General features: G+C 35.9%; 1 protein-coding gene across 1 annotated transcript in view; it reads left to right on the top strand.

Annotated features, from left to right (window-relative positions):
• The window catches only part of LOC124360957 (protein dissatisfaction-like), a 67,696-nt gene extending 54,607 nt beyond the window's left edge, over positions 1–13,089 (top strand). Inside the window, 6 exon segments of the mRNA XM_046814993.1 lie at positions 380–421; positions 424–497; positions 8,173–8,227; positions 8,229–8,261; positions 10,429–10,669; positions 12,108–13,089. Of these exon segments, the coding sequence (XP_046670949.1) occupies positions 380–421; positions 424–497; positions 8,173–8,227; positions 8,229–8,261; positions 10,429–10,669; positions 12,108–12,361 (699 nt within the window). The 3' untranslated portion in view covers positions 12,362–13,089.

Below are 13,089 nucleotides of genomic sequence, written 5' to 3'. Positions count from 1 at the left end.
CTTACCAAAGCGTTGTGGCACGCCTAAGTCAGGAATCACAACCTACATGTTGTTATGTCAACTTCACTAACTCTATAAACATGCACTTCATAAAATACTATACAAAACACTAATCTTTAAAAAACTGAACTACGGAATACAGGTCACAATACGTCTTCATTCGTCTATTAACTACCTACGACCTGAACGATGGCAAATGTCCGGAAAAATCCTGTTTCCTTCACAATCCTTCCATCGTCAAAAATAACCTTCAAACAAAGAAACTATTCCTCTTGATCCATCATAGCTCTATGGAGTAATATGGAAGAGCCATCAAAGCTGTAATCTCTCCTGCAGCAATTCTTTTACCAGGATCTGATCCTGATTTCTCGTGTTTCAGGAAGTCCTCTGGAGCAGCAAATCGGAATCAGGACAGACTGCAGACCATGGGCGTGTCCTCCCCGGTATCCAGGTCCTGCACTTCCATTGTCCTTGTCACCCTCCTGGGAGGTCCTCCGGTCAGTATTTAATTTAATAAATTTAAAATTTTAATAGACTGTTCAAAATTTTCATTAAAGTTGAAAATTTACTCAGTCGACCAGGAAAACACATCCTATAGCTTCTTTCCAGTGAAATGTCTCAGAGGGGTTTTGCATATACATTCCTGAATTTTGGAAGATAAAGTAAATATGTGAAGTTCAAAGTTGTAAGCGTTAAAGCACTCCTTTTGGTGTTGTTGACTACGGTTATAGTTGGATACTCAATACAACTAGTTTTAGTTTTAAAATTTTTACTTTTTAAACCGTACAATTAATTCTCTTTTTTCTATCAACCTTAATTTTAAATATTTAATTAATACAATTTAGGTCCATAAACAAATAATCTTAGAGTGGATAATTTTAAAAAATAATGCCAAAAACGCCTGCTGGTTTATTTACATTTATTATCAAAACCGCATTCAGAATTCTTTTCTACTGGTGCGTGTCCAGAAAAATTTATTATAGGCGAAGTGAACCCGACATCCAACTTACATGTGATATTAGAGGAATAGTAAAAAAAATAGATGTCTTAAAAAAAAATTAAAGCCGCCTTTTAGCTTTTTGCCCCAAGAACAATGTTTTAGCCTAATGAAGTTTTACGCCCTAATTTTGTACCTTAGAGTTGTGATAGATGTCTCATTTTGAAGGTAAAATTAATACGCATCCACGATTTTCCTTTTATTTGTAAACTGTATAGGCCTACTTTAAAGAATATTTAAAGGGTGATGCACAGTAAAGTTTTATATTCTTTCTGAATATCCATAAACATTTCGAAAAAAAAACTAAAGATATTTTGGATGTGTATTGTGTTTATAATGAGAGATCTCCGATAAACTGTGATAAAAAATAAGTGCGTAATATTACTTGAGGTTTAACACTGTTCTTGTCCTTAGTTTAAAGTTTTTTATTGACGAGGGTTGAGAGGATAACAAGATTTCGGACATTTGGCATCGCTCTAAGGTTATAAAAAGGTGTAATACAACGTTGCGAAGATTGGAATCTATCCTCTTCGTTCAGGTGGGGGAGGTATTATTATATACAAAAATAACGAACCTTATTACCGACTTCTTTTTTTTCTTTTCTGAGAAAGAAAAGAAAAAGGGTTCAGCTTTTCAGTATGTTGAACCGTTCATACCTCCCCCACCTGACGAAGAGGATAGATTCCAATTCTCGAAACGTTGTATACCTTTTATAACCTATAACTGATCTTGTGTTATGATGAAAGCTCAATGGACATTTTAGTACATCAGCTCGAAAGCGCCTGTACTTCTCTCTCCGAAAGAGATCCACAATTTTTTCTTATGTTTTGCGTTCAGAGAAATTCTCCTAGAGAGCTACGACTTTAAAATAAGAATAACCAAAACCAAAACCTTGAGGGTTAGCGTTACTCTTGTGGCTCAGACTTCTTTTCCTGCTCTACTAGCCAGTGTTATGCTTATGTTTTTTGTTGCACGACTGCGACTGACTTTTTGTTCGTTTTCAGCATGTGTTATCTCGGGTCTTTTTCGTTTAAGGGCCAGCACAAAAGACCCTAGCTTGCCTATTCAAAACTCAGATCACGCGATGCTTGCCCGCTTGCTCTTGTAGAAAAAACATTAACTCGAGCTTGCAAAGTCCAAGCCCAGATCAACTCACCACGCTTTATTGAACAAGAAAAACTAAATATAACTCACAGAAGTAACGCAGGTTTCATTACAGGCAAAAGATAAGCGGCGCGCGTTTATCACTGATAAGATAAGACGAGTTTATACTAGAAGTAGTACCTGGACTACTGCCCTACGAACTAATAACACCAAAAACCCGATTAAATGCACTGTCAGTCAGGTAGGCCTATAGTATGTTTTTAAGGTGCTGGCCCTTAAACGAAAAAGACCCGTTATCTCTTTTTTGATATTGTGTTATTGCGTTATTTGCTATTGCTTATTTTGTTACTGCTTTTTTTTTTCCATTTTGTCATTGATTCTTGTGATTGTTTTTTCATGCAGGTTTGGATTTTTTGTTGACATTTTAAGTCATTGTTATTTGTATGCATGTTAATTCTATTGATGTTGGTATTAGGATACTCTTGTTGGTTTTTTTTGTTAGTGCTTCATGTATTGTTTCTTGTATTGTTAACTTGTTATATATGGTGTTATTATTTATTCCCTACGTAGTTAGTTTGTAGTTTATATATCTATATAAGCCATCTTTATCCTTATTGTGGTGTCATACCCCGATTATTTATTATTGTGTTTATACATATGTTTATTTGTGTGTATCTTTTAAGTCTGCCATATTGTGTACACGTTGTAAATTGGATGATGTCCGTTGGAAATAAAGACTGAGGTATGACTACGGACGCCTTTCGGAAGGACGTTGGCTAAAGCAGGGAACTCCCCGCGCCTTTGTTCTTCCGCCTCGACAGACGGACGACAGACGCTCTGGTGCAACTGCAACGTGACAAGTTGTCTCGTCCTGTCGGCGCAATGTTTTACAGGGGGAGTGACTTGTTGGCTTCTGGGCCGCCCTCCTATTGGCCAGGATATCGACCAATCAGGGCCGGGCTCTGCAGTCAACTAAACGGAAATGGAGAATATCAAAACTCAGTCCGCTATTATACCGGACCGCGGTTATAAGATAATAACGAGTCAAATTAAACAGGCCATACTCTGCCATCCCGATTTCATCGTAGATTGTGTTCGACTTTTTTTTGTTAACAATGTTTTTAAACTGATCTTGCGCCACGCTGCATTTGTTTATCAATAATAATGATCTTGAGTTTTTTCCCCATAAGAACAGTGTTAAACCCCATGCAGATTTTATGCCCTTACGTTGTTATTTATCATTTTTAAAAATATTTATAATACACATCCAAACGCTTTAGTTTTTGATAGCGTAAACTTTTACAATATTTTAAACAATTAAGTACAACAAGTATTTCTGCATAACCCATAAAAATATCGAGAAACAAACTTAAATAAGTTGCGATGTGTATCAATACGTGTATATCTTTAAAGGCAGACACCTCCTATAACTCTACAGCTAAAAATAAAAAACAAAACATTTTTCATATTTTGAAAAACACATGAACATTTTCTTACAGCCGGGCACTCTGAAAATAAATAGTAAAAATTCAGAGAAATAAATAAAAATTTAATATAAACTTCATTTCTTAAAGCTGAATATGGAATTTAAACCATACCAAAAACAAAAGCAGTTGCATAATGTCTAAACAGAGATGAAAGCTCTTCCAAAAATCGTTATTATATCTGGGACCAAATATATTTACTTTCTTGCCTGACACCATAAAGAACTGCCCTAAAATTCGCCCTTTTAAATCCATGCTTGCAATCTTTGTTATGAATGGTGAATTTTACAAATTAGCTGAATGATTCATACTTTCAGCTGAATTTTAAGTAACTCTTGTTCATAACTTTCAGAGTTTTTGACAGTAATTTAAGCTTTCAATAGTATTTAATAATACGTTTGACTATGTTCGAAACAATTATAGTATGGGTCTATGAACAATTAAAGTATTGCACCACGTATTCTGATTTGTTCCTTAATTTATTAAATTTCAAAATTTCAACAGTATTTTTCCGTCACCTGGTGCTTAGTTGCACCTTTGAGCTGTATTAATTATGTTGTACAGGTTATATCTTGTAATTATTCATGACAGCATGATGTGTTGAAGTCATGAAAAAAACTGATTATCCATCTGTAATCTGTAAGATTTGGCGCTAGAAGCTGCGTCCACGATCTGAAAAATGGGGTATTTATTACCTTACAATATCTGGCTACCTGTGACCTCTCACCCACAAACAGATAGCAGTCAATGCGCTCACTTTTTTGTACCTGATTGATTTGATTTGTGTACGTAAGTTGTAGCTTATAATATTATAACATTTTATAGGTTTATATATCTTTATTTACTATGATGGTGGTTCTATTATGACTTCATAGACGTATATCTCTCATAGCTAAGTTATTACCAATGGAAAACATACTATTAATCCAGTAATCTTAAGGTTTTATGATTAGTATTTAAAAAAAAAATTAATTCAAATTAAGGGTATGTTAACACTCTTACCAAAACAATTGGTACAATGTGAGACCTGGAGGAATAAAACAACCCGCATTTCTGTATTGGATAAACCTTTTGTTGTTTGCGGCAGTGTCAACTCTACTAAATGAGCTCTTTAAAATCACTCGACCCATGCTTTAATTTAAGATTTCCATGTTTTCCTGTGTGGGCCGTGGGGATGGCATGTGGTAATTTGAAATTTAAAATTGTGAAAATAGTTTACAAGGCCATATGACACTGTGCAAAGTTTATAATAATCTGCTATGGTTTGTAAAATATTAAGCCACCCAGACTTTTCAAACACCTTGTATATATATATATATAATATATATATAATGCTTCAGTAGTTATCACATACACAGAATATTTGCTACCGTTAATAGTTAAATTTACCTGAATAATATAATATAATTTTATATATCTATATATATATATATATATATATATATATATAAAATATATTATATTAGTAAGGTAACCCAAAGGTAAGGTTATGATTTTCCAGTTTACCCGAAACTGGTAGCCTACAAGTTAGATAAAACTGCATTGAAAAACATTAAATTAAAAAATAATACTAATATTCATTTTGGCTAAAACAAAGACCTATATTAAAATAAATAAATAAGTTACACATACCGGGTTGGTTCAATCGTTCGCCTATCTCTTTCCAGCAGTTCAACTTCACGTTTTTGTCGTGGTATTTGGGGTGTGGATAGATCGTAGTTGTTGGGGTAATCTTGTACACAAACGAACGATGTGGGCCTCGTCTTCCATTGCAGCCTGCTACCAGAATGAACGACTTTCCTGACACAAAGCTTCAGTAGTTATCACATACACAGAATATTTTGCTACTGTCTAATAGGTTAAATTTACCTAAATCAGAAAAAAACATTAAAAAATAAAGAAAAAATTGGCCTAGACTATGGTTTGAGGTTATAAATAACCTATTTCAATGTTTGTTGTGTACAAAATAGTTATAGTACCAGGCGTTTCCCTGCAGGATACATACTTGATATGTTACATGCGATAATACGTCTACAATATTTTTTATATTTACCTGAAATAACTTCCTGCACGATGGAAAACACTTGTACTCGTGGCGGTCAACAAAGCAAGATTGTTTTTTACGTCGATTGCTATACCTCACCGACGATGGCCGAGGTAGTACGAAGACACCCGAAGGTAACCGCGGCTAAGAAACGGTTCCGCTGCCTACGCACACTGTAGACGCGCCGCGCCTCCCCAGCGGAACAAATTCCGCTCGACTTCTCCCAAGAGTTCTGGCAGCGGAATTATTCCGCGGCTGTGCGCGGCGCGCTCTAGTGTGCGCACTCCCATTTGAACACATGCAAACTATTTAAGCCGGAATTATTTCCAAAAGGCGGCGCGGCGCGTCTACTGTGTGCGCAATGCTTAGCATTGGGTGAGTTATCTCCTACTTGGTGATGGAGAATCGAATACTTAAAAGAATCGAAACACAGTGTATTCAAAAGCACCCTTGTATTCGAATACATGTCTAGACTTGTCTATGAAATTATGCTTGTCATAGTCCAGATAATAATAGTATATTATTGTATTTAGTAATAGAATATTTGTACGGTTATACATTTTGTCGTTTGAAAAATTTAAATTACAGTACTTATTCCAAATTACGAAACTTCACTTAATTATTCTTTTCATAGTCCAATATATATGTAATTATTATATGTAAACCCTCCAATGATTACGAATACAGTTTCTTGAATATTTTATTTCAATACTATTAGTCCTAACGTATGAATACTTTTTGGTTTGAATTCGATTCCTCCAGAGAAATTGTATTCATTTCAAAAAGTGTTCGAATTCATTTTGAGGTATTCCAATATGTGAATACCCGGGCTGTATTAGAATACTATTCGATTCTGTATTCGATTCTCCCATCACTATATCTACAGTGTGTAACTAATACAATCATAGGTTGCCCTAGTAGTTAAATATTTTGTATCCTAGGTTGTCGATTCGAACTTCCAGACCCTTATGATTAGGTCTCAAATTGTGAGGTAACATAAAGCTCTACGTAGAGATCTTATTGTAGCCAGGGCCGAACTCTGCTTTGGGGGGGGGGCGTGATGTATCGCCCCCTCCCCGTACGTCGACAGGATCCCTTCGAATATACATAAGGCGAGGCCAGGGCCGGCCTCCCTGAGGGCCGGGGCCCCTGTTAAAATTGCCCGAAAACCGGTATGAGTAGCCTACGGGCCTGCTCGTAACCCGCATTAAAATATTCCGATGACACTTGAGGCGACGATGCCATATCTCTGCTGACCCCCCCTCCTATTGTTCCCGCTATGACGTAGCTACTGTCCCGTGCTTTCTTAATTTACAACTTGTCTACAACACAGAGAATAAAATCAAATGTACATATAGGCTATTTGTTTACGGAAACAGTTAATGATGTTTGTTTATAGTGACGGGGTTCACTAATTTTCTGGTACACGTAAAACTGACAACGTGGTAGACACGAGGTGTAGAGGGAGAATTCAGACTTACCAGACGACATCGGTCTATTTTCGTGCAGGCTGACCTGCAATAATAATGATAATAATATCCTTTATTTATAAACAAACACTTTTCGTGTTCAAGGAACACATCATCAGACCCACATAACTGAAATAAAAGTGGTTAAAGTAATAATACAAACAATTTAGACTTAATTAAAAACACGTTCATTAAAAATAGAAAGAGATACAATTTTAAAGACCAGGAAGTAATTTTTATAAAGGTCCAGGCTCATTATTTACTAAATCATGTTGGTTTCTTCTGTATAAAAATCGTTTCGTAAGCATCGAGGAATTTTTTATTTTGGATTTCTTTTCATAATTTTTACTTGTGAAAAGCAGTGTCCAGTATGAAGTGCATGTTTCCTGTTCTTGATATTTCAGACATGCTTCATGTTCTTAGACTCTGTTTTATCTTTCTTTTTGTTTGGCCAATGGTATTTTAAATTACAGTTGTCAAAATCAATTTGATAAATTCCAGATTTTTCATAATCATCTATTTTATTCTTTGGATTTCCTGATATATTGTTTAGTTTAACTTTGGAATTTGAGGGTGGCATTAACATTAATATTGGCATGATTTTTAAAACTTGTAGTAATTTCTGTACTTACAGTTTTGTAAGAAACAGATCCATTTTTCAGATTCTCTGCATTTAATGTGATAGAGTTTTTCTAAAATTTCTTTCAATCATTTTCTTTTTCTTTTTTTATCATGTTGTCAATTATTTCAGTGTTTTGGCCATTAAATAATGCAATTTCTTAATTTTCTTTGCTTTTTTATAAATCTTCCGTTAATAAAGGAGTATGTAAGAAGCCTGTGGATTAAACTGTGAAAAGCTGTTCTTTTTGTGAAGAGGGATGAAAATTAATCAAAGTGGGATTAATCTGTCGTTTTGTGTTGATTTTTCCATCATTGATATTCATCATCGCCGCGGGTACGTACTCTTGCTCCAGTTGTCTAAGGCAGAAATTCATCACATTTGGTCTTGAAATGTTTTGTTTTCAATGTATTCTTGAAAATGATAAATTACTGAAGGATTCCGAATGTCCACAGGAAACTACGGCCCGCCTGCCTGCTGTTCATGGCGGTACGCTGGGTACGCTGCCTCGGCGCCTTTCCAGACTCTGTCCAAAAGAGACCTGGTTGAGATCTTAGTACCTTTAAGAACACTTAAGATCAAATAAACATCATTTGGCACAATACACTGCTATACACATAACATAGGTATGGTGGGAAGGGTTGATTCGGGTAGACTTTATATTAAGCGGCCTACACTCGTTATTCGGTTTTTTTATAGACTTTAATAAGCGGCCTACACTCTTTATTCGGTTGTTTTTATAGACTTTAATAAGCGGCCTACACTCTTTAATTCTGTTGTTTCATAGACTTTAATAAGCGGCCTTCACTCTTTATCCGGTTGTTTTTTTATCAAATGGTCCGATGTGTTTATCCTAAGGAATAATTCGATATTACAATTTATTTAAACTTAGCATATGAATTTCAACTTAGTAGTTACAGTAAATTTAAAAAACAATAAACCGCAAAAACTATTTTGATTCTTTGAAAATGGTGATAAATATGAAGAATATATGTGAGATATTTCTTACAAATGACAGATTAGTTTAAGTGTGACGTCAACATGTGAGTTTGGCTACTGGTAACACACATGGGGGAGAAATTTCTTACCTCCATTTCACAAAAGCGGTTACTCATTGATATCAAGCTGGGCAGTTATAAATATTGTAAGGTTTCTTTGATATTTCAGACTAGCCATAGTTGGTTTTGTTGTTTTGTAATATTAGTGTTAAATTTTTGTTTTTAAAATTGTAATGTGCGAGATTCTTCATTGTTACGGTATTTTATTATAACTCTTATTGTGTACGACTTTTACAAATCGAAGTTGGATAATATATCGGCCCATTCGATAAAAATAACCGAATAACGAGTTTAGGCCGCTTATTAAAGTCTCCCCGTTGATTCAATGCGAATGTTCATTTAACCCATTTCATCTTCCGCTTAGTGCAGCGTCCGAAATCTGACTCTGGTACAGATTGATTCTTTGGAGTCCACGTCTGTCTGAATTTATTCATAAAAAAGTTGGAAATGAGATATTCACAACGTTCTTTGATCATGATCAGACAATAATCTCTTCATCTAGATTACTATGGATAGCTGCTGAGTAACCAGACTCCTCAGTATTCTAGGTGTCTCTGATGTCAAAACGACGTAATGTCTTCATCGCCGACTTTGTGAAATGTTGTATTTACGCTTTTTATTTTGATTTTCATTGTATTACTACTGTCGTCATAAGTATTCGAGAAATAATAGCTATGTACATTTCGATTTGAATTTGGACGAAATTGTGTAATCCCGATCGATCTAATATTCCAATGGAGCATAAAGTATCTTTGACTTTGCAGAGAATAGACCTCGTTCTGTGAGGATTGTGTGGCAGAAATTTTGTTGCTAAAGCTAAGTGCTATTCTTTATAGCACAGATAACGCTACTATAATAAATCTGTTGTTTAAATCTGTAATGGACTTTAATGAAGGAAACAGGATTTTTCCGGACATTTGCCACCGTTTCAGTGATACAAAAAATCAGTAACACACTACGTTTCGAGGTCTGCACTCTGTAGTCGTAAGGTGGTTAGTCGACGAATGCAGACCTATTGTGACATGTATTCTGTAGTTCAGTTTTAATAATTATTAGTGTTGTGTTTAGTTATTTATTAAGTGCATGTTTTAGAGTTAGTGAAGATGACGCACAACATGGTGTTTGTGATTCCTGATGCGTGTCACAACGCTTTAGTATGATTTGTTTATTTAAACCTAGTTTTGTAATTATGTGTTAGGTTAGTTATTGACCTGCAGAAGAGATCAGATTGCAGGTCTCGAATAGTAGTGTTACTGATTAAATTCAACAAAGATTAGATTTTAATCTTAGGCCTATAATAAACTATCTACTTTTGATGAATTATATTTAAAATTTTGGATATTTTATTATCAATGGTCGGAGTTCACACAATATACCATTTGTTCAATATTGTTCTGTAATGTATGTGTCATCGCTGTTTTCCTTCGTTTGCCACCAGATAGCACACCACCACAACTGTTCAAGTGGAAACGAATTTTAGTATTGGATATCCTTCTCATAGACTAATACGTAATTCAAGAAATCACTAAAAAGGAGTGACTACTGAATTATTCGTATCTATCTGATTTCCATTTATTTTATTTACAGAACTCCCTCATCGTTCCAAAACTCCCTGGTAGTTTTTGTAAATCTTGATCATCTTGGCTTTTCCAGCTGTTACTCCTCCAGGAGTCCTGGAAGGAGTTATTCCTGCTGCACCTTGCTCAGTGGTCCATCCCGTGGGATCTATCGCCGTTGTTCAACTCCAGCAAGGCCCGGGAGCGTCTGCCCCCAGACGATCCAGTGGTCAACAACGAGATCAAAATCATCCAGGAGATTTTAGCGAGGTTCCGCCAACTCTCTCCGGATGGGAGTGAGTGCGGCTGCATGAAGGCGGTCATACTTTTCACTCCAGGTAATCTTTAAAATTCTGCCTTGTTGGTTATATATAATGGTACGTTAGTACTATCCGGATCATTAGGTCATCATAAATATGTTTCTAGTACTACCAAAGTTAGAGTTAACTTTTATGAGCGCTCATGATCTGAGCTTGAATTTTTCTTTTTCTGAGAGATGTTTTTCTTTTTTCTTTAGAAGTGCGGAAGCCACCGAAGCCCGAACTGGTGGCCAGAGGCATTTCTGATCAATACTGTCTCGACCTAGAACGCGAGCCAGATCATCCAATGTGATATGACGTTGGAAAAACTGGATGAACTGGGGCATGATCTGAGGGCGGAAAGTACCGATCGGAAATGCCCCTGGCGTCAGAGCGAGCTTCGGCATCACGTTCAGTGTAGAAATACCACATTTTTTAAACTTATCTAATACCAAGATGGCGACCAATGATCTGTGATAGACCGGAGTAGATACCTGAAGAAATTATGTGGAAGAAGTAGCCTAAAGGGGAGGGAGTGGGCATTTATAACTCACCTTGTATGTATATACCGCCGGTATACCATGCAATACATATTGTCACCTATATACGTCAAAAATCTGTAACTTAGAGACCCCAACAATCCGCAATATTTTACGGGGAATACTAATGAAATGCGAGTTCGATGAGTGAATTGATGAACAAGTGTGATCTTGTTAATATGTAAGCTACACTGTTTCTTAGCTTGTGTTACTCCTGCATCCGTTTACGAATGTAATGTTTAATAAATGGAAATATTTTATGTAAGATTCAACTTTTACTTAGAATAGAAAATTATTGGATTAACTTGTATGCTTTATCAAAATGCTCAAGACCGAACATTGGAGACTTTTGCTTTTTGGTTCCTGAAGTAGGTTTGATATTTCTTTTCCCATTACTTGAAATGGACGGACACCTTTGTTCTAATTACTTTTTAATGCATACAGTTCAAAATTATGAAGGAAACTGGATTGTTCCGGAAATTTCCATCGTTCGGTGATACAAAAAATCAGTAACACTACGTTTCGAGATCTGCAATCTGATCTCTTCTTCAGGTAAATGACTAACCTAACACACAATTACAAACTAGATTACAATAAACAAATCATACCAGAGAGTTGTGACACGCCTGTCAGGAATCACAACCACCATGTTGTGTGTCATCTTCACTAACTCTAAAACATGCACTTAATAACAAACTAAAAACAAGACAATTATTAAAACAGAATTACGGAATACAGGTCACAATAGGTCTCCATCCACTGACCAACCACCTACAACTGACCAGAGGCTAATAGTAAATGGTAATCGTCACAAACGATGGCAAATGTTCCGAAAATCCTGTTTCCTTCACAATCATGTCAAAAACAAAGAGTTCAAAATTGCTAATTTTACAATTGTTGAGCTTTATTTCTATCTCAAAAGTTCGTTCTTTTTGCAGAGACGCCAGGTTTGGTGGACGTGCAGCCAGTAGAGATGCTGCAGGATCAAGCGCAATGCATTCTGGGAGACTACGTGCGCGGGAGATACTCCCGCCAACCCACACGATTCGGCCGCTTCCTCCTTATGTTACCTAGTCTCCGTGCGGTTCGCCAAGCCACCGTAGAGCGACTCTTCTTCAAGGAGACTATCGGAGACATCCCCATTCAGAGGCTATTGGGAGACATGTACCTTATGGAGAAGTCTTACGCTTAGGTTTGCAAATATTTTGTTCGTTTTATTTTGAGAGAATTTTGACTAAAAAGTCTTAAGCCGATTAGGAGGTGGTTATTATTTATTTGTTTAAAAAGTGAAACATAAAAGCCGATGTGGCTACATATTTAAAATTGTACTCTAAACCGAAATTTGTAACTTTTGTTTGTGTTTGGCTTGCCAAAAACTTCTCGGGTTATTAAAAATGACATACATCTCTGTTTCCTACAAATAAGGTATCTATTGTGGAAAAGGGTTGATTCAATGTGAATGTTGAGTTTACCTATCACTTAGTAGACGCGTGAAATCTAACGCCGTCACAGACTTGACTCCTGGAATCTGGAGGCATCAATCTGAAGAAATCTAAAAAATAGTAGGCGATGAAGTGTGCACTCAATTGTGCACCTGAGTCAATGAGAACACCTTTTCGCCTAGATTGCACTAAATTTTGTAGTTTATGTGTCTCTGATGTTGAACTGATGCTAAATTCTTCTTTTAATCTCTTCAGATCGACATGACTCCAAATTTCAGGAGTCAAGTCTGTGACAACATATTTCAGACGCTGCATTAAGCAGAAGAAATACACACAATATATACATCTCTTTTAAATTGAACTGAAAAATCCTGTACGACATTTATGTTTAAATAATTACCAATTAGGTATATGTTAACTAAAAGTAAATTTGATGTAATAAACCAGCACTGGATTCATGTAGTAGTGTAAAACAATG

The sequence above is a fragment of the Homalodisca vitripennis genome, chromosome 4, assembly GCF_021130785.1.
Source record: "Homalodisca vitripennis isolate AUS2020 chromosome 4, UT_GWSS_2.1, whole genome shotgun sequence".
NCBI lineage: Eukaryota > Metazoa > Arthropoda > Insecta > Hemiptera > Cicadellidae > Homalodisca > Homalodisca vitripennis.
Note: the sequence above shows the minus strand (reverse complement) of the source record. Positions and strands in the feature narration are given on the sequence as shown.